Source organism: Sorex araneus, chromosome 9, assembly GCF_027595985.1.
Source record: "Sorex araneus isolate mSorAra2 chromosome 9, mSorAra2.pri, whole genome shotgun sequence".
NCBI lineage: Eukaryota > Metazoa > Chordata > Mammalia > Eulipotyphla > Soricidae > Sorex > Sorex araneus.
In genome coordinates this window covers 37,124,134-37,149,244 of record NC_073310.1, presented here as the reverse complement: position 1 = coordinate 37,149,244, position 25,111 = coordinate 37,124,134, and the positions used below count along the sequence as shown (strand labels likewise).

The 25,111-nt window shown below is 34.3% G+C and overlaps 1 protein-coding gene across 1 annotated transcript in view; it reads left to right on the top strand.

The window, feature by feature from the left end:
- FMN2 (formin 2) overlaps positions 1-25,111 on the top strand; it is a 330,212-nt gene that overhangs the window by 294,342 nt on the left and 10,759 nt on the right. The window contains exon 16 of the mRNA XM_055146884.1: positions 12,784-12,933. Coding sequence (XP_055002859.1) covers positions 12,784-12,933 — 150 coding nt within the window. The remainder of the gene's footprint in view (positions 1-12,783; positions 12,934-25,111) is intronic.

Genomic DNA, 25,111 nt, shown 5'->3' with positions numbered 1-25,111 from the left:
TGAGATTACAAAATATAGTTCAAAAGTAGGAAGTAGAAAAGAAGGGTTTAATGGATTAGTACTTTGGTGATGGGTTTACTGTGATAACCCCAGAACATATTAACATTTACACTCAGAGTAATAGTACAACAGGTGGGGAGCTTCTTTTACATGTGACTGACCAAGATTCTATCCTTGGCTGCAAATGGTCCCCTGAGCCTGGCAGGAGTGATCCCTGAATGTAGAGCCAGCAATAAATAAGCACTGAGCACAGCCAGATCTGGTCCAAAAACAAAACAAAAAGGCAAAAAATCAACATAGATTCATTTGTATGTATTTAAACCATAGCACTGCACTGTAGCACTGTCTTCCCATTGCTCATCGATTTGTTGGAGCGGGCACCATTAACGTCTTCATTGTGAGACTTGTTACTGTTTTTGGCATATTGAATATGCCACGGGTAGCTTGCCAGGCATGGATATGTAATCATATGTTATGTATAATTTTGATCTGGTTCATTTTGCATACTATACTTTTTATATTTTCATATTTCATGTTATGCTCTATAGCTTGTTCCATTTTACTGCTAAGTGATATTCCATCATAATTTATGTAGTCACCTCATTAATGAACATTTGGGTTTCCAGATGGAGATGATTATTTTTTAATAAGTTTGAATCATTATTTATTATTATTTGCTGTGTGTGTGTCTATGTATGTGTTGCTGAAAATCACACCCAGGCCTTCAGCATGGAAGGCATGTGCTCTATTGCTTTCTAATTTGGGAATATTATTAATAAGAACATTGTGAATTGTTTTGTACAAAATTTTTTGTTTTCATATTTTATCATTTCATATGGAATTGATACTTGGGGTAGATTTCCTGGGTCGTATGATACTTAATGTTTAGCTTTTTGGAAAAATTGTCATTCTCTAATTTGGTTAACTATTTTATACTCTCAAAAGCAATGTAGAAGCAGTCCAATCAGTCTTTTTATGTCAACTGCTGCTGGTGTGAAATGGTATCTAATTATGATCCTGGTTTATATTTTCTTAATGAATAATTATACTGAATCCATGTGCATAGGTTTGCTATTTATTAAAGTTCCTAAGTTTTTGATTTATTTGATTTAAACTTCAGCCCAGACTTCAGTCCAGAGAGTTTGTACATGAGGTTACTCTTTCTTTACACATTGCTGATCACTTTTTGAATCCCTGGCACCAAGTATGGTCTTCTTAATATCATCAAGGAGAGTTCATGAGCACAGAGTCAGGAATAAATAGCCTCTGAGCAATACCAAGTGTCAGTCCTCCCCCATTAAAAAAAAAGTTATAAGACATATATTATATATAATGCATTCATTATATATTTGTAGTGGGTTTTTTTGGTCAGATGTGTATTTTGAGAATATTTTCTAATTTGATGTCCCTCTTTTCATTTTTTGGTCTCTTTTTTCTTTAACTTTTTTATTGAATCACTGTGAGATAGATCATTACAAAGCTGCTCATGACTGGATTTCAGTCATACAGTATTCCAACACCCTGTTTTCTTAATGGTGAATTTTTTTCAAAAGAATTTTTAGCAAGATCAATGTATCAGCATTTTTCTTTTATGTATAGTGTTCTTGTAACATCTAAAAATGTTTCTAGCCAAGTCTTCATTGCTTCGTCCCTCACTCCCTTCTCAACTTCTTTCCCTCCCTCCCCCAAGTTCATTCATGCAGGATACATACTTTGCCACTGAGGCGTATCTCTCACCCTCTTGCTTTCTTTTAGGACCCCAATGTTCTTCATTTTAAACTGTGGTTTATATTACATAATCATTTATTTCATACTCATACACTATTGTTCTAGCACATTTCTTTCCCTCATTAAATTAGTTTGCAATCTTTGTCAAATATCAAGTAACTTTCTAGTAAGACTTTCTCTACTAAGCTCTTTCTCAACCATTAATTTGTATATATTCATGATAACTTTTGAAAATGAGGTATTGTGCATATTTGAAGATGAGATATTGTACATATTTTCACTTCCTTCTCATTAAAAATGTTATGTCTATTTTTTGTGTTTCCATACATTTTAAATCAGCATATTATTTGTTTTTAAAATAATACTAAGACCTTTTGATTAGGATTGCTTTGAATTACTAGAGAAAAATAACTGTGACAAAGAGATCGTAACAATATTGTCTACCTACTGAAGAATATATCTTTTTTAATTTACACTTTCATTAAAATTTTTTCTCATTTATATATTATAAGAGTCCTTGCCCGCATGCCTGGCTGTCTTCCCTGGGGCCCCTCAGAGGGGATGGGCTCCAGCTTCCCTCCCCACCCCGAGCAGAGCTCCTGGTGGCCGAAGACCACTGGAATCTACCTATAGCCATGCTAGAGGCCCCTCTCCACAGGTTCGGACAGGCCTCATGAATGAAGGTACCGGCAGAGGAACCCAGGTGTGTGTAATTCCATCAACGGTCAGCACCCAGAGACTTAAAAGCAAGCCCCGAGAAGCAATATCTTGTAGCCTACTTCTCCCTCTGGGAGAAACTGGCAAGCTTCTGAGAGTTTCCTGCCCACATGGGACAGCCTTGCAAGCTTCCCATGGTGTATTCATATGCTAAATCCAGTAACAAGCTGGATCTCATTCCCCGACCCTGAAGAGCCTCCAGTGCGACATCATTGGGAGGGCCGAGTCCAGAGAGACTTCTAAGATCCAGGGAAAGGACAAATGGAGAGGTTACTGAGCCCGCTCGAGAAATCGACGATTAACAGGGATTTTGTGATTTCGTGATTCGTGATATATTGTACTTTTTTTCTCATTAACATATTGCACTTTTGAGACTTTATTTTTACAGAGTTGACAATTTCTCTGACAATCAAAATTATATTTTCTCCCAGTTGTGTGTAGAAATACTACTAATTTTTTATTTGTATCCTATATTTTTTTTTGTTTTATTTTGTTTCGGTACCATATACAGTAGTGCTCAAGGTTTATTCCTAAATCTGAGCTCAGGGATCACTCCTGCCTATATTCAGAGAATCATATGGAATGCTGGGAATAGAAATTGATTTAGTCATGTGCAATTAAGTCGTCCTCCTGGCTGTGCTCTCACTCCGTCCTTCCACTTTATATCTTACAACCTTGATAAATCATATATGTCTAGTAAACTTTGCCTTGTTTGCTATTATTTGTAGACTTGGGTTTTCTTTGAAAACTGTTGTTATATATTCAAAACACTAGTTATATTTCTTGCCACTGTCTTAGTCTATTTCACTATATTAAAATAATTCTAAGAAGCCTCTATGTATTACAAATTCATTTCTCATAGTTCTAAACACTAGAAAGCCTAAGACAAATGTGTTAGCATGTTGGGTGAGGACATTGACTTTTTTTTTTCTGGTTCATAATGATGACTCCTTGCTGTCTTCCATTGGTGAAAGGTATTAGAGAGTTCTTTGGCATTTATTTTCTAAGACACTAAATTCTATTCATGAAAATCCACTCTCATGGTTCAAGTAAATCTCAAAGAATCTCTCTCCTGAAACCATTAACTATGGGGCTAGGAATTTACATATTAATTTGGGCTTGGGAGGAGGCATAGTTAGCACTGGCCTAGCACCAAGGACTTTAGTATAGTACTTGATAGAATTGGAAAGAATTAATTTTTGAATTAGGGAAATGCACAAAATTTCATTAAATATAGCTCATAGTTTGGTTTGTGGAGGAGGAGCGGGGAGGAGATGGTTGAAATACACCTGGTGATGCTCAGTGCTTACTCCTGGCTGTACTCTCAGGGAGTACTTCTGGCAGGCTTGGAGGACCATGTGGCGGTACCAGGAACTGAACCCAGGTGTACTGTATGCAAAACAAACATACTACCCTCTATACTCCAGCTCTATTTATAGTTTTTTTTAAATATGCCATTTTGAAAATGTACTTCTAGTTCTAGCTTGCAGAGATAATTTTCTCTTTATAACAGTGAATAGATGTTATATTTTGCAGTTTTTTTCTGCATTTTATTGAAATAAATGTCATTTTGCTTCTTTGTTCATGTCAAAATGTAACTGATTACTTTTCAAATACTAAAATAACTGTAGTATTGGAAGTAATCCCAAATTGGCTGTGACATATTATATATCTTAGACATTTTTCTAATTTGTTAATGTATTAGTAAGTTTCATTTTTCTTTTTGGCATTATTAGAATGTACTGTGCACTGGGTTTACAAACTTGGCTGTGATACTAACATAATTATTTGTGGACACTGAGGTCTCATTCGTCTTGACACCAGGGATCACCCACAGTAATTCACACTTGGCAATATGGGATGGTGCCAGTGAAGGAATTTTCACCTTCCCACATGTGAGGCCAACACTCTGCCACTGAGCCATGTCATTGCACCCAGTAGGGATTCTAGAGTTCTTTGCTTGTATTCTGAAGTCTTTTTTCTTTTATAATATATTTTTCAGCTTTTGGTATCAGCAGGGAAGTAATCTTGACCTCACAACATTAGTAGAGAGGAGTGTCATTCTCTATTCTGAAAGTTTTTTGTTATCTATTCATCAAAGGTATATTAATGTACCTGTGAAGCAATTTTGACTATAAATACTTGTGAAGGGGGTACATTTTATTACAGCCTTAAGGAGTTAATTAAATGCTTTATGTGTGTGTGTGTGTGTGGGGAGGGGCCACGGTGGTGATGGGGTTTATTTAGAGTGTTGATAAATTGTATTTTCTATTTTTATAGCAATATTGGTAGAAATTTATTAATTGGATTTAATGATTCACCTAACCAAATTCTAATCTTACTGATTTTTGTAAGGTTTATTTTCAGTTTTGTGTTGTATATTCTTTTTATCATTTTCTTCCCTTTATTTAATCATATTTAGTTTGTTGCACTTTAGCTTCTTGAATTTGATACAAACATTGAATTTACATCTTCAGTTTTATACTGTAGACATTTTAAAGCTCTAAATTTCTTTTTGAATATTACTTTGTCTTGATATTTTGTTGGTATGTAATTTTTAATAAGCTTGAAATGCATTTTCCTTGTTTCTTTTAGATACTCTTTCATCCTTTATTATTTCTAAATTTTGTTTTGTTCACACCTGGTGAAACTCAGGGCCTACTTGTGGCTGTATTATTTTTAATTTTAATTTTTATCTTTTAATTGAAATAATCTTGGTTTATAAAACTGTATTAAGGGTACAATTTCACATCTCTTCAAAATATGTTCTTCACAACAACAAAATTTTTATTTCCACCATGCGTCCATCCATTTCTGCAGTTAGAATTTAATATTTTTTGTCAACTTGAAATATTTTAACTTTGTTGGTCCCTTTTGGACCTTTAGGGTCTTCATAATTATTTGACTTAATTTTAAAATTGGATATTTTCTTGTTATGTTATTTTTTCTGTTTCATAGTTTAAAGTCACAATACTCAGCAAGCACATTTGGAGAAATTTCAGTCTTTTGAGATTTATTAATATTTTTAAATGAATTATCATATAATATGTTTTGGTGAATGTTTTCATGAACTTTTGTATAGTCTTATTGATTATGCTATAAAATTAATAAGGTGAAAAATTTTATAATATTTAAACATATCTTGTGATATTTTGCCTGATTATGATGATTAGGCAGGAAAAGGTAGTAAAGTATCAGACTAGGATTATAGTTTGTCTTTTTCCTTTTATTTCATACTGTTTGCTTAATTATATAGGACTAATTATATGCATACATATTTATGATTGCTAGGTTTTCTTTTTTTCTTCCTTCCCTTTCTTCTTTCTTCCTCCTTTCTTTGTTATTGTTGTTCTCTTTTTTTCTTCTTCTTCCTCCTCCTTCTCCTTTTCCTCCTCCTTCTCCTTCTTCTTTGTATTTGGTTTTGGCCACACAAAATTTCTCCTGACAGGACTTTGGAATCATATTGGTGTTGGCGATAAAACCAGGTTCCTGCAAAGACTTACCCCTATATTATCACTCTGCCTTATAGAATTGTTAGGTTTCCTAATTATTTGATGTATTTGTCATGAAATAATAACTCTGATAATGTTCTATGTCTTAAAAAAATCTGCTTTGATAATAGTTACACAGTGGGAATGAAAGAGCACTAGATAAATCTAAGGTTAATCTAATCTAATAGGCCATTTTAATCTCAATCACCTGTCCAGTCATGCTATCCAATCAAGAATGGTATGATGGTATGGGGGTAAGAAATAATAGCAGGTAAGAGGAAGGCGAGAAAGAGGCAAATGGAAAATAGAAAAGGAAGAAGGCTCTCTCTTTGTCTCTGTCTCTGTCTGTCTGTCTCTCTCTCTCAAAGCCAGGAGAAAACTTCTGGGGTACAGTCCTAGAGAGACCCAGTGACAGAATAGAGCAGCAAGCCCCAGAAAGGAGACAGATGACAAGATTCTTTCACCCCAAAGTGAGAGATTTCAGCTTAGAGAAAAGAGCAAATCATCTTAAACTGAAGGCAACCAGAAGGACCTGGAAATTTGAACGAGAGGAGAGAGAAGATGGGTTGAGTGATGTCTTACATGAGGAACCCAGGCACATCTATGAACTGTACAATTAAAGTTCTTAAACATCTGAGTTTTTTATGCAGATCTTTTACACAGTTCTCAAGAAACCACAAGCTCAGAAATAAATCCACTTCTACTCTAACAATTGGATCACATAAACGTTGCTATGCTTAGTGGTTAAATGCTATGTCTTTACACATTGTAATACTCTTTCTTGTTTATTTTTATGTGAAATTGATTTTGCTAAAAATTCAGTAGTAAAGTGAGTAAGGATTGTTTTTGTAGCTATACTCCTTCCTCTTCTATAGCTTATACAAAAAGGACTTCCTCTAAAACTTTCTCTTTCATTGTTTCTGCAAAGGAAAGGAGAAAATGACTTGACACTGTCATTTTTATCCCCTCTGTTATATTTGTAATTCTGTTAATGTGCCCTTGCATTTATTCTGTACAATTTGAATTTTTCTTCTAGAATTTTCTCTCATACAGAGCCTTAACCTTGGAGGGCATTTTGGCTAGTCTGCTCATCTCAAGTTTCTATTTTCATTTTCAGTTTTCACAGAGTGTGTGTAAAGCTTCTCCCAATTTCAGTTGTAGTTCACGGTACTCTGCAGTACCTACTAAAGATTCTCTGGCTCTCCTGCTTTCAGTAGTTTGTCCCACCCATTTGTCTTTTGAGGTTTGTAAGGATATTGAGCATCTAAGAATTTTTAGTGAGTATTTTCCTGGGAGGTTTTTTTTTTTATCTTAATTGCTTTAATCTTAGTAGTTCTTTTATTTTTTGCATGTGAGTACAGGAAAGTACCATTACAGTTCTGTTGTATCCGTCTTTTCAGCTCCATATGGCACTCTTGAGTCATTGCAGAATAGTATATTTGTTGTAAGGAAGTGATATTCATCTGTTACAGAGACGGCTATTCCAAAAGGCAGATTGAAAATGTCTTCATTATTTAGTGACATCTTGAGTTATCTCTTACTGAATTTACTTCATTTCCTTAGTGTCATTTATTTTTACTACTTGCTCTTAGCATGCCAGAGCCATTTAGAGAGAATCTCATAAAAATAATGTGTAGACTCGATGTGAGAGTCTATATTGCAATTGAAAGCATGAGCTCTAAATTCCACAACTGCAGTCACAGAACTTTGAAATGTGCTTATTAGGTGAAGTGGGAGGCAGGGTGGTGTTTGGTGGGTGTGAGGGGGAATCATTTTCTCCACAACATCAGTGGAGAAAAGTTTACATTGGTGGTGGGACAGGTGTTTGAATACTGTATGCTTAAAACTCAACTATCAGTAACTTTATACATCACTATTTAATTAAATGAAAAAAAATAAAACAAACAAAGAGGTCTATAAAGTGAAAAAGTTTCTAGTTCAGATGTCTGTCCATTTTAGTGATTCTGAATCACTATGCAGTAGCTGGAAATTTTTTGGTTTCATATTTACATAGAGAATTATACAAAAGAATGAATTTTATCTTTACCACCCAGCACTCCAACAAGTATCTTTCATATAAATTCAAACTAGGAGAATGCTAATACTGGGCAGGATTTTCTGACCTACAGTGCCCCTAGATTGATTACATGATAATTTGATAATTTGGAGCATTTGCTGCCCCATTATTCTCTTGCTTGTTAAAAAAGTACTTATACTTCTTTCTGAGGTTAACATGTAATTTGGACAGTACTTCCGGTAGTTCGCTCTCTGTCACCATTTGGAAACATTTTCCTTTTTCCATGGCCAGTCCCAAACGTAATTAATTAACTCTAATCATTAACCTAAATAATTAATTCTAATCATTTTCTCCATAGAGAATCATTAACTCATCAAATCATTTCACATTGAATTTAAATCAATTGTAGGATATAAATCAATTGTAGAATCTTTCTGATAAATTTACAATTTTGCACACAGAGCATTGTAAATTAAATTGCCTGTCTTGGACCAAGAAAATAGTTCCAAGGAGTGCATTGTATATTTTGCATATGAGGTCCAGATTCTATTCCCAATACCAGATACTAGCCCCAGCCCCAGCATTGACAGATGTAACCTGATGACATCCATCGATGCTCAATCCTAAGCACCTGTTTGTCAGACTCACACAGTTGGACTGTGCATCAGCAAGGACTGATTCCAGGCTCTCAAGCATAGCTGGGATGACATGCCATAAAATGTTTGCCTCTTATAAAATTAACACAACTCTATTGCTATTTTATTTGATGACTTGGAACCTCTTACTTACTCACCATGATAACCCTCAGATAAGCTATGACTTTCAATTCACAAATTGAAAGAAAATAAGATTCAAATGTTCTTCTCTGCTTAAAGTTTTGTGGACAGTTTATAATAGAGCCCTCAAGAAATCATGCAAACCTCTGTGTATGCCAGTAAGTCAGAAATATCCATGGGAATCACAAAATCTGTTACTAGGTTCGCCTCAACTAAATTAGTAACATTTTAGAGGATGCTTTTAAAGATCATATATATTTGTAATTCTCTAACTGAATATGACCTAAACAATATAGACAAGTTAAAATAATATAAAAAAATTTGTTTTATGCTAAACCTTAAGCAAACTCTTTAGAGGTTAATTTTTAATTGAATTTCAAATTATCGCTTATCTATAAAGTGAGGCTTGAGACATTGGTAGAAGGAAATGGACACTGGTGAAGGGGATTGCTGTTGGAACATTGTATGCTTGAAAATCATGAATTATTTTGTAACCATATTCACAGCAATTCAATAAAAAAATAACTAGGAAACAAAAAGTCAACTGTTTATAACCAGTTTTATTCGTAAAAAAAAAAAAAACAGAATCAATGATGTTAAATGTTTTGCTCATTGGGGCTGGTGATAGCACAGCAGGTAGGGTATTTGCCATGCATGTGACTAACCCAGGCTCGATTCCCAACATCCCATGTGGTCCCCTGAGCACTGGCAGGAGTAATTCCTGAGTCCAGAGTGCAGAGCCAGGAGTAACCCCTGTGCATCACCATGTGTGATCCCGAAATCAAAAAAATTTTTTAAATGTTTTGCTCATTTAGCTAGAGTAAGGATTCAATGCTCTACATCTTCCAACTCTTAGATTATTTCCTTTTTAGTACTAGACTTCCTCATAATAGAACTTTCAAAATATTTTAAGATAATTGGTCAGATAATATTAATATTAAAACTTTGAAAGGTCTTCCCAAAAGACTAACTTGGTTTATAACTAACAAATTTATAAAGAACTAATTTTTTTTTCTTTTTGGGTCACACCTGGAAATGCACAGGGGTTACTCCTGGCTATGCACTCAGGAAATACTCCTGGCAGTGCTCAGGGGACCATATGGGATGCTAGGAATAGAACCCAGGTTGGCCGCATGCAGGGCAAACGCCCTACCTGCTGTGCTATCGCTCTAGCCCCTAAAAAACTAATTTTAATCTTGGAAATCATACTTAGTATGTAGGTATGTAAGGAAAAATATATAGTTTTCTCAGAGGAAAGTCTACATATGCAGTTTTATAAGTGCTTTATATATCTTGGATATTAACCCTTTGTAGATGAGTGGTTGGCATATATTTTCTCATAGTCTGCAAGGTGTCTTTTTCATTCTGGCCATCACTTCCTCTGTAGTGAAGAAGCTTTTAATTTGATTGTGTCCCATTGTTTATCTTTGCTTCCATTTGTTTGGTCTTCGGAATTGAATAATTAAAGATGTATCTAGTTAACACTATAGCACTGTTGTCCTGTTGACCATCGATTTGCTCGAGCGGGCACCAGTAACGTCTCCATTGTGAGATTTATTTTTACTGTTTTTGGCATATCAAATATGCCACAGGTAGCTTGCCAGGCATCCCTAGAGGGAGGGAGGAATCGAAACCTGGTCAGCCGCGAGCAAGGCAAATGCCCTACCCACTGTGCTGTTACTCCAGTTCTTATCTAGTTAAATGCCATGAAAGTTTCTGCCTATGTTTTCTACAGTATAATTTATGGATTCACCTATGATATTGAGGTCTTTAATTCATGTTGATTTGACCTTTGTGCATGGTGTGAGAGAGAGCTCTAAGTTTACATTTTAAGCAAGATTGACTACTTTTTCCGAAACAGTTGTTAAAGTGAAGAGGCCTTCCTTCCTCCTCCTCAGACTCTTTGATCCCTTGTGAAAAAATACTTGCCCATATACCTAAGAATCTGTCTCTAGGATTTCAGTTCTATTCCTTTGGTAGGAGAGTCTGTTAATATGTAGTAACACATTTTTATAGCTATAATTTTCAAATATAATCTAAAATTAGAGGCAGAAATCTCCCCCCCACCCCGTTTTTTTAACCCTGTCATTGCTTTGGGTATTCAGGGGAGGGAAGAATAATTCTCTCTATAAACTTAACAACATTTATTCTATGTTTGTTAAAAATAGCATTGGCATTTGTATAGTATTGACATTGACTCTATATAATACTTCTGGTAGTTGTCCCTTTGAAAAATTAATCCTTCCAATTCATAGTCAGGGGCTGTCGTTGTCTTCATCATCCGCCTCCTCTTTCTTGTTCCTCCTGTTCCCTTCCCCTTCCTTAATTTTCCCTCCTCCTTCCTTCCTCCTTCCGTATTCTCCCTCTCCCTCTTTCTTTCCTCCATCCCTCCTTCCCTCCTCCTTCTTCTTCCTCTTCCTATTCCTCCTCTTTCTTTCTCCTTCTCCTCCCCTTCCCTTTCCCTTTCCTCTCCTCCTCCTCCTCTTCTCCTCCTTCTACTTCTCTTCATTTTTTTCTTCCTTTCTTCTTTCTTCTTCATTTTCTTTATGTGAATCATGTCTTTTGTTCAGATGATTCCCAGCTTTTTTTTTTGGCTGTTGTTGTTGCACAATTATGAAAGAGTTTTTTTTCTCTTCTCTTGTTTACATATGGAAATGCTGTGTGGATTTCTAAATGAATTTCTGTGTGTTGATTTTGTAGTCTGTCATGTTACTATACATGTTCATTGTTTCTTGAAAATTTTATAGGGTCTTTAGAGTTTTCTAATTATATTATCATACCATCTCACCCCCACGGCAGAGCCTGGCAAGCTACCCATGGCGTATTTGATATGCCAAAAACAGTAACAAGTCTCATGATGGAGACTTACTGGTGCCCACTCGAGCACATCGATGAGCAATGGGGTGACAGTGATACAGTGATGCAACCATCTGCAAATAGTAATGATGTGACTTTTTTTCTAATCAGGATGTTTTTAAATGTTTTGTCCTTATTGATATGGTAAGGACTTTTGGTACTCTATTTAATAATAGTGGTCAGAGTGGATAACTATATCTTGTACTCAGTCTTAGAGGAAAGACTTTCAGTTTTCACAGTTGTGTATGATGTTAGCTATGGGCTCAGAATAAATGGCTTTAGCTATATTAAGAAAGGTACTTTATCCTCATTTTTGTTATATTTTCCCAATGGTTGGAATTTAAATGAGCTACATGCGAACCTAATATATACATATGTTTCTGTATTGTTAAACAGAATAATATGACAGAATCAAGTTGCATTAGAAACTTTTTACTTTAGGGTAAATAGGATTTTATTTCTGCATAACAGCAATAGTGCTGTTTCTAGGCCACAGTGAATGGAACAGTTACGGTATATTGGCACAAGGTATATTTGAATGATAAATCTTTTCTGCAATAACTCTTGCCACTCTGACCAGCTGCTCAGAATCCTTCATGTCATTATCACTTCTTTTGGCCTAGGTGTTTTAGAGGAAAGAAGACATTTATCAAGTTATTAACCTACAATGGTTTATTGTATGTTCTCTGTCAATTAACTCTTCTGAGATTGATGTAATTGTGATATGAAACAACCTCTGGGTGATAGACACATACAAGGACTAACACTATCAGTCAAAGTGCTGGCTACCTTATAAGTACATTCTTAAAAATTTTATCATGATTTCCCATGGGATATTTTTCCCAGCATTCTTTGCCAGATCTATAAGAACACGTATTAGTTGGGGAAATGACCAATATTATATCATTTAGAAAGAAAGTACAGCATCTTGCAACTGGACTACAGGTTAATTTCTGAAGTATGTTTGGCACATAGTGATTAATTTTGAAAACTAAATTGAACCAAGAATAGTTATCAGCATATGAATGATTACTTTTATTTATTACTATATTCAAAGAAAGTATCAGAAAAATATTATTGGTACCTCTTAGTAATAATAATTGTGCATGAATGAAATAAGCATTTCAATGAAGAAATATCTTATATTTTAAAATAATTACAGATTTTAATGTTCATGTGTGTGTGTATGTTTTAATAGCTTTTTGGAGACTACAGCCTATTTCTTCATGAAGCCAAAACTTGGTGAAAAGGAGGTCTCGACAAATGTTTTCTTCAGTATCTGGCATGAATTCAGTTCTGACTTTAAGGACTTTTGGAAAAAAGAGAACAAACTTATTCTACAAGAGAGGTAGGTTTATCTATCTATCTTTTTTCATTTGCATAATGCAATGAGATTTTAAAAGTTCTAGTTTATTAGGAGCTGTACCACTGATCTTGCCAGCTCCTATAGACTGAATTAAAACATTAAAAAGTCTTCAATCTGGAATTTGAAGGATGAAACAATTTATCAAAATTTTGAGTTTAATAAAATGAGTCAATATAGAGACTGTTATACCACAGAGAATAGTTGGGATGATGATTTGGAAGGTAAATGTCCGGTAAAACAATTTTATAATAATAAAACCACACAAAAACAGATTACATAAGAGGAGTATTTTGATGATAAACTTATATCAAATAATTATAGCAAACACCATGAAGTAAGATTTATAATTTTATTTTGTTTTCCTTAATTCATGGGGCATTATAAAAATGTCACCGTTTGAATAAAATTTTTTCTCATTTAAGAAACCAATGATGAAATTTTCAGAAATAATCTTCAAGATTCTTGTGTAATGGCAGCACATTTCCTAAAGTAAATTTTTATATGAATAAAGAACGATTTCTCCTTTTATGTATGTAGACCTGTAGTTATGGAGCTTCATAAAAAGTGCATTAAATATAAGCTCATGAAGAAGTTTATTCCTCTCAGTGTAGCATGACCAAATAGCTAAGTCTCACAGGATAAATAAAAATAATATAATCCCTATTGTAATGAAAACCTTAGTACTGAACAAATTAGTATACTTCTGAAAAAACTTGGACTGAGTTAGATCTTTACTTAGATCTGAGAAAATATATCTTCAAAGGTTTTCATCACATCATAAATCCCACAATTTTCTGCCTATAGTCTTATTTTCGATCTCACTTACATAAAAAACCTACCTATCCAATGAGGTTTCATTTGTAAGTAAATTTTGGTGCATCCTTATGCCAAATTATTAATTATTATAGTTTATTGAGCATATATGCTATACCTCACATGTGCTCATAGAAATAATTGCTTAGACTTTATAACTTTACTTACTGTTACAAGATATTCTCAAAGAATAGCAGGTAGAAACAACAGACTAAGACAATCACATTTGAATCACTTTCTTTTGACATATGTATGTGTGTGTTATAATATATAATATGGTAATAATTCATGGCACACATATATATTATCTTTTTCCCAAAACTTGTTCATTTTAGAAAGTTGTAAAATAGAAACTTAATTTTTATCTTTATGACATTTGGTGTTTCCCATCTGTCACATTTTCCACATTTTATTTTTTTAATATTTTTATTTTTTATTTACCATGAATCACGGGCTGGAGTGATAGCACAGCGGTTGGGCGTTCACCTTTCACGCGGCCGACCTGTGTTCGATTCCTCCGCCCCTCTCGGAGAGCCTGGCAAGCTACCGAGAGTATGGAGCCTGCAGGGCAGAGCCTGGCAAGCTACCTGTGCGTATTGGATATGCCAAAAACGGTAACAATAAGTCTCTCAATGAGAGATGTTACTGGTGCCCGCTCGAACAAATCGATGAACAATGGGATGACAGTGACCATGAATCACAGTTACAATGTTATTCTTTATTAGGGCAGGCATATGATGTTCTAATACCAATACCTTCACCAGTGTACACTCCTGTCCAGCAATATCCCTAGTTACCCTCCCAGCTGCCCACCCTATCTCTAGACACTTTTCCCCTCTACCATTGTCCTAGTGTTCCCTTCCCTAACTTATCCCCCACACTCCACCTCCAACCCAGTGAAAAACTTTCTGCTTATGCACAGTTCTCTTGCTCTTCATTTCTACTTTGGGGCTTTGTTATTCCCTTATGATGCTTATTTATGCCCCACATGTAAAATCATTCTCTGTCTGTACTTTCCCTCTGACTAACTTCACTCAACACAAAACTCTCCCATCCACACAGCAACAAATTGCATGGCTTTACTTTGTCTTACTGCTGAGCAGTACTTCACTGTGTAAATGTACCAGTGTTTTTTTTTTAATCCAGTCATCTGTTTGGGGGCACTTGAATTGTTTCCATATTCTTGCAATTATGAAGAGTGCTGAAGTGAACATAGCCTCTTTTCATTTCTATTTTAAATCTGTTCTCCTGTAAAAGGGCCTGAAACTCAGTCACATTAAACTAAAAAGGTGGCCAGAAATGGTGGGTCTAGGTATCAGTTAAAAAAAAGGACTTATGAGGCTGTAGTAACTGTTCTCGTAGTACATCAAGTAAGTAAGCAAATCACAGAAGACTTGTATTGTCCTGTGGCAATGCTTTTGGAGGGACAAGAACATAGGTAGACATATCCATATTTGCTTTATTACCATAGCCCTGTATGTAAACTATGTTGGCGCAAGCATTGAGATGAATCTAGATGCATAGCTCCCAAATGACCCTAACTGTAACCTAAGGCGTCTGTGCTCCACAATTGAGAGTTGTGTTTCTAGGCAACTCTGTTCATAACAATCTTTTATGACCTTTTTTATACTTGACTTTTATTTTTATGACCTTTATTTTATATTTGACGTGACCTGAACTACTTTTTTTTACTCTCTGTATGTCTCATAAAAATCAAGAAGTTATCTTTTGTATTGGTGCATTTTATGCTTATCCTGAACCAGAAATAAACTATGTGCTTTTTGACTCATACATGGTGACATTTCATCAGTGTTTTGAATTGGCACATTACAACTGCTCTTCTCTGCAGACTTCTCAGTTTTCTAAGTCATTAGCACTAGAGACTAAGGAGGAACATTGGTAGGTAAAAGAAATTCTTTGTCTTTCAACATCTTCATTGTCATATATTTCTTGGAAGGTTGGCTACTCTGAAACTCAAGGCAGTCACTGGTCTAAACAGTATGTAGAAAATATTTATTTCCTTAGAAAAGGCCCAGCTGTAGCTGGAGATTTGCAACTTTTAGCAAACTGCAAAATAAAAATGTGGGCCCCTTGTTTGGAAATTAACAATTTCAAAAATGATTCTCTTAGAACAAAAATAAAACGATTAAAAAACAAAAAATTTAACATTTTTAATACAGCAAAGCCTAAAATCCAGACCCTTATTAAAGTAGGGTCCTATGTGACTCCACAGGTACACACACCTATGAATCAAACCATACCTTAGGCCTGAAGTATCAGCTTTTAACTTAGTATCATATTTTCTGTAATTAAATAAAATGGTATTTTAAGAATGTTTTGAGTGCCCTCAAAAATCAATATGAAAAAAAGCTGTGGTTTTTAAGGGTGCTGAACCACTAACACAGTTGATATTAATGTTAGCAGAACCTTAAGTAGCATTACCATTACTAAAATTGGATGTTATTTTCCAATTAGTTTGCTCCCAGTTGCTCTGATATTCAATAATATTTATAATCTGTGTCTTTCTCTACTAATCATAAGACTAGCTAGTGCATATTTATTTTATACTGTTCCTTTTTCCTTATGTCTGTGTTTTGTTTTCTATTTCCCAGTGAGATTTCTTATCTTAATTTTTGACATAGTTTGTGTTGTCACTAAGCTTCAATGTCATTCCTCTCTTAATGTTTCTATAATGTTGATTTTACTCATTACATCATTGATAAAATACAGGAAACTTCACTTGCTTTAATAGTCAAACAACAGAAAGGCACTTGCCTGTGTAGTGTCTAAATATATTTTAGACACTAAATATATATTTAGTCCTCATTATGTTGTAAGGGTATCCCTAATTGTAGTTGTAGCACAAGTTGTAATACAAGGGTGTGTGCTATTATCTTTTAAAACATGATGTCTCATTCTCTATCATTTCTTTTCTCTTCTTTATTTCCCCTTTTGTTCTCCCTCTTTCTTACAGAGGTGCTTTAACTTAATTTTCAACCCAGGCAATTTCTTTAAAGGTAGAACCCTGGGAGCTGGAGAGATAGTACAGTGGGTAAGACTCTTGCTTTGCACATATGGGGTCATATGCTCACCTGAGCACCACCCAGAATTAATTACTGAATGTAGAGTCAGGAGTTACCCCTGAGCCACATCAGGTGTAGCCCCTAAACAAACAAAAGTGTAGAATCATGACCTTACATCCATGCATTCTTATAACAGAATGGGGGGAAGAGAAATCCACACATAATGAATTCTGAGTTGTATTTATTTTTGGATCAACCACAGTGACCAAAGCCATAATTAGTTTAGCAGTTAAACTCTGTTCTGTACCATAGAGAAAGATTGCCATGATTGACAGTTCCCTTCAAAGCAGTATCAATGGAGTTAACGAAGATAATCCAACCCCCCTCAAAATAATAATATGCTGTCCCAAGTTAAAGTTTTTTGATAATGTGTATAATTAGTATAATGTCTGGGCATTGTAAGAAAAGCTATAATTTAAAAGAGTTTAATATTGTGGTTGAATTTCCCTTTCCTTGTTTTAAAATGAAATCACCGTGAGATAGAGGTACAAAGCTTTCATGATTGAGTTTCAGTTATACAATGATTGAGCACCCATTCCTCCACAAATGTACATTTTCCACCACCAATGTCCCCAGTATCCCTCCCCCACCTTCATCTGACCCCTCCCCCTGCTTTTTTGGTAGACAGTTTCCCTCTTACTCTCTCTCTACTTATGGGCATTATGGTTTGCAATACAGATACTGAGAGACCATCATGTTTGGTCCTTTGTCTACTTTCAGCACACATCTCCTATCCCACGTGATTCCTCCAACCATCATTAACTAGTGTTCCCTTCTCTATCCCAACTGCCTTCTCCCCCAGCACATAAGAGTGTCTGGCAACCATGGAACAGTCCTCCTGGCCCTTGCCTCTACTGTCTTTGGGTATTAGTCTCATATTATATCTTATATCCCACAAATTAGTGCAGTCATTCTATGTTTGTCCCTCTCTTTCTGACTCATTTCATTTAGCTTGACACTCCATATCCATCCACTTACAAGCAAATTTCATGATTTCATTTTTCCTAACAGCTGCATAGTATTCCATTCTGTAGACTTACCATAATTTCTTTAATCAGTCATCTTTTCTCAGGCACTCAAGTTGTTTTCAGATTCTGGATATTGTGAATAGTGCTACAATGAACATACAAGTACTGATGACATTTCTACTGTGCTTTTTTGCACCTCCGTGATACATTCCCAGAAGTGGTATTGTTGGGTCATAAGGAAACTCAATTTCGAGATTTTGAGGAATGCCCATATTGTTTTTCAAAAAGACTGGACCAATCTGCATTCCCACCAATATTTCCATCAATGACAGTCTCTTTAAGTTCCCTTTCCTTATCACATTTTTCTTATATCATTTACTCTAATTAATGTCTGAGTATAGAATGGCAGTGCTTTCTCTTACTATATATATATACATATATATATATTGCTTTATATATATATATATTGCTTTTCACTGACCCGGAGACACATGTGATTTAGTACATTAGTAGATACATGTTGTTGGGTAGTTTGGAAACAGGAAAATTTAAAAAAAATATTGGGGAGCACATCCAGAAATGATCAGGGATTCTCCTGGCTCTGTGCTCAAGGATCACAGTTGGATGCGTCTAGGGGACTATTTGCAGTGCAGGGTTGACTACATGAAAGTCAAGTACTTCAACCCTATGTACTATCTTTCTGGCCCAAAATATGAAAACTTTTAAGATAGCCATTCCACTTACTTGCTCTAGTCACAGAAAATCAGTTTTTTAACCTGCAAAATGGAAGTAGTAATTTCTATCTTGCTGTACTGTTGTTTAGACTAAATGAGATAAATATTTGGTGTATATTATATAATAGAATATGAATGTTGTTCATTATTCATCTGTTCTGTAAAGCAAATGTATTTCCTTCTTCAGTAGCACAGATCATTAGTATTTCCATCACTTTTTAAGACTCTAATTATCTACTGACTACTGTTCAGATGAATTACTGCTGTCTGAAATGATCAAGGAAATATGCTAACCGTCCTTGTCAACTTTTCACAATTGAATCCCTGTCCCAGATTATGTCAGCTAAAAGAAATAGTGCATACCCGAAGTGGTGTTAACTTTCTCTCTGAGTTAAAATTTGAAGTTTAGTCTAAGTTTGTATTGAAGGTTTGTATTTTAAAAAAATAAGACATTGGAAGCTTCTATCTACTGTACTTCTAGGTGACTGATTAATAGTGACTGTTAAGGCCCTTATTAAGAGAACCATATAAAAACCTTTTTCCTAATAGTTAGAGAAAGAAAAAATGTGGAGATAATTTTTTCTCCTTTTTTCAAATATGAACATCATATTCCATTGTTGTTTCCATTACTGTTTCTGCTTCAAAATATGCCCAAATATAGAACTTCTCAATATATAATAAAATACATGTGCCCACTTCTAAATAGTTTCTTTTGTCAAAAGTAATTTTAAACTAGTATATTTTATATTTTCAGATTCAGAGTTTTAGAGCAAAGTATTTCTTCTCTTATACTCCCTCTCCAATTTTTTCAATTGAATTGCAGTGATATACACATTTACAAAGTTGTTCATGATTGGATTTCAGTCATCTAATGGTCCAACACCCAATTTTTTACCAGTGTACTTTTCCCACTACCAATGGTCCCAGTTTACCTCCGTCCCCCTGTTCTACTGCCTACCACATTTCTTCTATCTCCCTCACTATCTCTCTCTCTTCCTTTCTCTTCCTCACTATCTCTCTCCCTATCTCTCTCACTTCCTCACTTCTTTCTTCCTCACTTCTTTCTTTCTTTCTTTCTTTCTTTCTTTCTTTCTTTCTTTCTTTCTTTCTTTCTTTCTTTCTTTCTTTCTTTCTTTCTTTCTTTCTTTCTTTCTTTCTTTCTTTCTTTCTTTCCTTCCTTCCTTCCTTCCTTCCTTCCTTCCTTCCTTCCTTCCTTCCTTCCTTCCTTCCTTCCTTCCTTCCTTCCTTCCTTCCTTCCTTCCTTCTTTCTTTCTTTCTTTCTTTCTTTCTTTCTTTCTTCCTTTCTTTCTTCCTTTCTCTCTCTCTCTCCCTCTCTCTCTCTCTCCTTTTGGGCCTTATGCTTTGCAATACAGATAGTGAAAAGTTATCACTTGTGCAAGCTTCTAACCATTTACCTCTCCTCCTGACTTTTTTACCCTCACCTTGGATATTAGTCTCATTATATATAAAATATAATATAGTATATAATGTATAATATAGTATATGTAATAGATACAATGTAATATTATATATAGTATATAATATCCCACAAATGGATGCGTCATTCTACACCTGCCCCTCTCCTGACTCATTTCACTCAACATGAGACTCTCCTGGTCCATCCATTTAAAAGCAAATTTTATGACTTCATTCTTCCTAACAGCTGCATAGTATTTCCTTGTGTAGATGTACCATAGTTTCTTTTCATGTAAAATTGGGCACTTGGGTTGTTTCTAGTTTCTGGCTATTGTGAATAATGTTGCAATGAACGTTGAAGTGCAGGTGATGTTTCTGCTATATGTTTTTGGGCCCCCATGGAAGAGCAGAGTATTTCTAAATAAATAGAAATACAAATAAATATAAAGAGAAATGTGCAATTATCTGATACGTGTAAATATATAAATAAATAGAAAAAGTATGATATAGATGGCCATATATTTTGTCTCTCCCATGCATTATGAGAGTTAACATAGTCTAAATCTAGAACTATGTTGGATGATTGTGTTTCTGTGTACTTGAACTACAATTCTGTCGAAATTTGATATATGAGCTATAAACAAATAATTTGAATTTTTAAAGATTAACTTTATTCAGTATACAAGTTAGGTAATAACATCTAACCAAATTGCAGACTAAAAGTTTTAAAATATTTAATCTAAGTAGATCTTTTTATACCAATGTCTGGCACTTAAGAAGTGTTCAGTAAATGTTATCTGCCATTGTGATGAATCAGGTACTTTGCTGGGTATAGTATATGGAAAAAAATTATCCATTTCACTTTGATCTTCTGTTATTATGTATTTGAAAATGCTTATTCTGTAAACTATCCATGAAAGGAGGTGTTGTTGGGGAAATAGATGGGAAATAACCTATCACAATTTTCCTCACACTCTAGGAATACCAGTTTACTATTGATAGCTAGTCATAAAGCTCATGATTTTGATTTTTTATTGTGGTTATGAAAAGAAAATAGTTTAGACAATGAAGTAGCTAGGTCTTCTTCATTCTTCTACCTGTTATGTAGAGAAACTCTCTGTTCTGGGTTCCTTATCTCTTAAATAATGATGATGGCATCTCTCATGCTCTGTGACCAGATATTTGAATGATATGGTGCTGGAGTAGTATCCATTTGTCTGATGAAACAATAACTTGCTATAAGTATTAACCTAAAATTAAAAGCACCTTTATTTTTGTATAATAGTGACTATCAGCATAATAACATTCTCATATTAAAACAATCTATAAATTTATGGATTTACTGTGTTTTGGCCCTTTTCAACATGTTGTTCATTAAAACAAAATATGAGCATCTTTTTTCAATATATTTTTCATCCTAAATTTATCTCTGTATCTTTTTATCTAGCCATAATTTCTCTAGCTTGCCACAGACCTTCTAATAAAAATTATTTTTAATAAAAAGATTTTAATAATAATAAACCTAATAAAATTATTTTTAATAGAAAAGATTTTTAACAATTGGTTGAAATGAGGATACATATATGCATAAATGAGTTAGTGAAACTAGTTTTAAATGTTTCATGTTGAATCCTTACTGAATCTTATGATTTGTGTAGTTTATACAGAATATTGATTTTTCCACAAGATGGATGAAATATTGTGAATATACCTAAAATTATTTCAGAGCTTTAGATCATATACATCAAACTAAGTTGAAATTTATAGATATCATTGTAACAGTAAATTAAATTAATATACTTAAATAAAACATTGAAATCATTTATTATGATTGAGTTGAACATCCAGACTTATCACTAAAGAGTCCATCATGTGTAGGAAGTCAGATAAAGTCTAGCTGCCAAAATTTATTCCTGAGAATTTTTAGCTTAATTTTAATTTCAATTTATATTATTATTCATTCTTTGAATTATTTTTTCAATATTAATCTCTACCATGATATTACCTTAGATCCACTGAATGGGATTTTTCATGTTTGCTCACTTAAACAAGGTCAATATCCAGGAGGACTGGACACTGAGTGATATTTTTTTTTATTCTAAAAAGGTATCAGCCAAATAAGTTTGGGATCTCTGATAAAGAAAACACTTACCTGTCTGAGCTTTATCCTTGCAGATATGATATGGATATGAAAACAAATATACAGGATTCCTAATCTCAAGGAGTTTATGAGATCAAGAAAATTAATTTCGAGTTTAATGTGAGGGATTAGTGGAAGGAAGCTATATAGAGAAGAGGTAGTCTGAAAACAGATTTAGCAAAGGTCTCCCTTGCAGATGGGAAGTGATTCTATATATTTGGAATCTAGGAACCATTTTGGAAAGTAAAGAGTAATTAGTTCAGTTGGGACTAAATGGCATCACTAAGGAAACATAACAATTTTTTCCTGGCAAATAAATGAATCTCAGACACTTAAGAAGCTTGGATAGAAAAGTGTGGAGGCCAGTCTAAAGAGTGTGGCATAATGAGGTAACAAGGATGATATGTAAGAGAATCAGAGCAATCTGGGGGATCACTCTGGATGGGAGATGTGTGCTGAAAGTAGATAAAGACCAAACATGATATTTTCTCAGTATCTGTATTTCAAACCATAGTGCCCAAAAGTAGAGTAAAAATGAGAGAAACTGTCTGCTATAGAGGCAGGGGGAGGAGTGGGATGGGACGGGGATACTGGAGACATTGGTGGTGGAAAATGTGCACTGGTGGACGATGATTGTTCCATCACCATCACTGTATAGCTGAAACTCAAACATGAAAGCTTTGTAACAGTATCTCATGGTGATTCAATAAAGAGAAAGACAATCAGGGCAATGAATTTAGAGAAATTGTACCATATTTATGGTTCAGTGAATACTTAGTAACAACCTTATGGTTAAGGAATTATTAGTAACAACATTTTAGTCATTTGTATGAACAGAGTGAGTAACAAACAAGTTTTTAACTGTTTATATGAACAGAGAAAGCAATAAAGAGGAGAGTAAGTAAATTCAGAGCAGAGTTGGTAATAGATGGTTATGTTTTCACCTAAGTCCCCTGGTGGACAAGAGAATAGAAAGTTTATTATAGAAGTTTATTTATAAAAGAGCTTAAAATTTTTTTGTTTGCCTCCCTTCTTACACAAGAATTTTTGTGCAACCACAAGGACATAAGTATGTAAAATAAATACCAAATTAAATGTTTACTATTAATAAATATGTTTATTGAAAAATAACCCCTACGTTCTATTATGCAACCCCCATATTGGTCCTTGACCCACAGTTTAAGAAACTAGAACTGGGGACATAGATCTCAAAGACTTCTATAGATGATAGAAGTTAGATAATAAAGTTGAGCCTCCCTATTTAAACCATGGAATGAAGATTAGAGACCTCAGGAAAATTACAACACCCGATAAACATATATATACACACACACACATATATAGAAATATGTATGTGTATACAAGCATATATATGCACATTTGTATGTACATATATACATATATACACATAAAAATGTATGCTGCAATGCTGTTAACAATGCTACTGATAATATAATTTCTGGAATACAGTTTGAACTCCAAACCCATCTTCCATGTCAGTGTCCTCCACAAATGACTCAGGTTTTCCTAGTACTTCCACCCCACCTCCTTATCAAACTAATTTTAAAAATTCAATTATTATAGTTTGAAACATTTTTGCAACGGTGTTATCACTTATAGTGTTGATGAATACAGTTCTTGAGCAGGAACTTGAACAAAACAAATAAACAGCAAAATAGATTAAATAAGCATATTCCCAAAACATTCTAAGAAAGTCAGACGTTCTCTGAGCATCGAAGGATAAGAGAAACTAAAGAATTAGAACCTAGTTCACAGTTCACTTACATAGTAGAACAGATTGAGGATTAGAAAATGCTGGAGTACTTTTCCGTAATCAAAGTTGTGATTATTTTGTGACTCCACAGAGGCTGATGTGAATCTAAACATGTGTTTGTGAAAATTTTATTCTTTTTGAAATGAAAGCATAGCCATATAAACGCACACTGTCCTTTTTATCTACAATCACTTTAAAACATTGGAGAAGAACTTTTCCTGAACTGTCATCCATGCTATACATTTATAGATTCACAGCAGTCATTAGAGATTCACTGCGAATCATTTAGTTAGGTTAAATAATTTTTTATGAATAACTGATTCCTTCACCCACATAAATTTCATATTTTTTGTGACATCAATAGAACATTTTTTAATTATCATGGAATTTCAGATTTTGGCTACAAACATTCTTTGGAGTTCAGCTATATTGTTGAAAAATGACAGATTTGCACTGTTTGCTGTTCTGGAGTGTGTGGGATGTGAAACTAAGAAACTTCTGCCAGGCAGGCCTCTTGGATTATGCATCAAGTTGATTTGGGTTTTTTAATACTGGTTTCCTTTGAGATAGTTAGCTACTTTATTCTTATTCTGCAAGATCTCTATAGCCATTCAAGGTAGGAATGTACAAATAAACATAGATTGTCAGCAATGAAAATTAGAAATTCAACTAAAGTTCAGAATATGTGCCTAATTAATCTTAAATTATTTTTTATTTTAGATACTGATACATGGTATTTCTGTTTATTGTTCCTATTTTCAGTGACTTGGTGACTATGTATGTTAGGAGTAGGGAAGGGAGAGTGGAAGGAGAAAAAGAATGAGAGATTGACTATAAAGAAAAAACGGAGTAATGAATACTTACTTATTTCTTAATAATAAGGAATTTTTATTCCACAGAGTTTCAAGTAATTACTTGTATCTTGACTGGAGGGAGAGACACACAATTTTAAAGCTGGCTCCTCTCACTAGCTTTATCTAGTATCTCCTTCTCTGTTCTCTGTGTGAGTGTCTGTATTTCTCTGTGTGTTTTATTTTCCCCCTTTCTCTTTTTGGTTTCATTTTTATATCTGTAGGCAAACATGATAATGTGTTATAGGCACAAGGTAATAATTACGTCCCCTCTTAGCTTATTGTTAGAAGATAGAAATGTGTGACATCTTGGTGCCAGGCTACACTTAAATCTCTAACAGGCCACCATAGACTCCGCCAGTAAACAGGGTTACTCCCAGC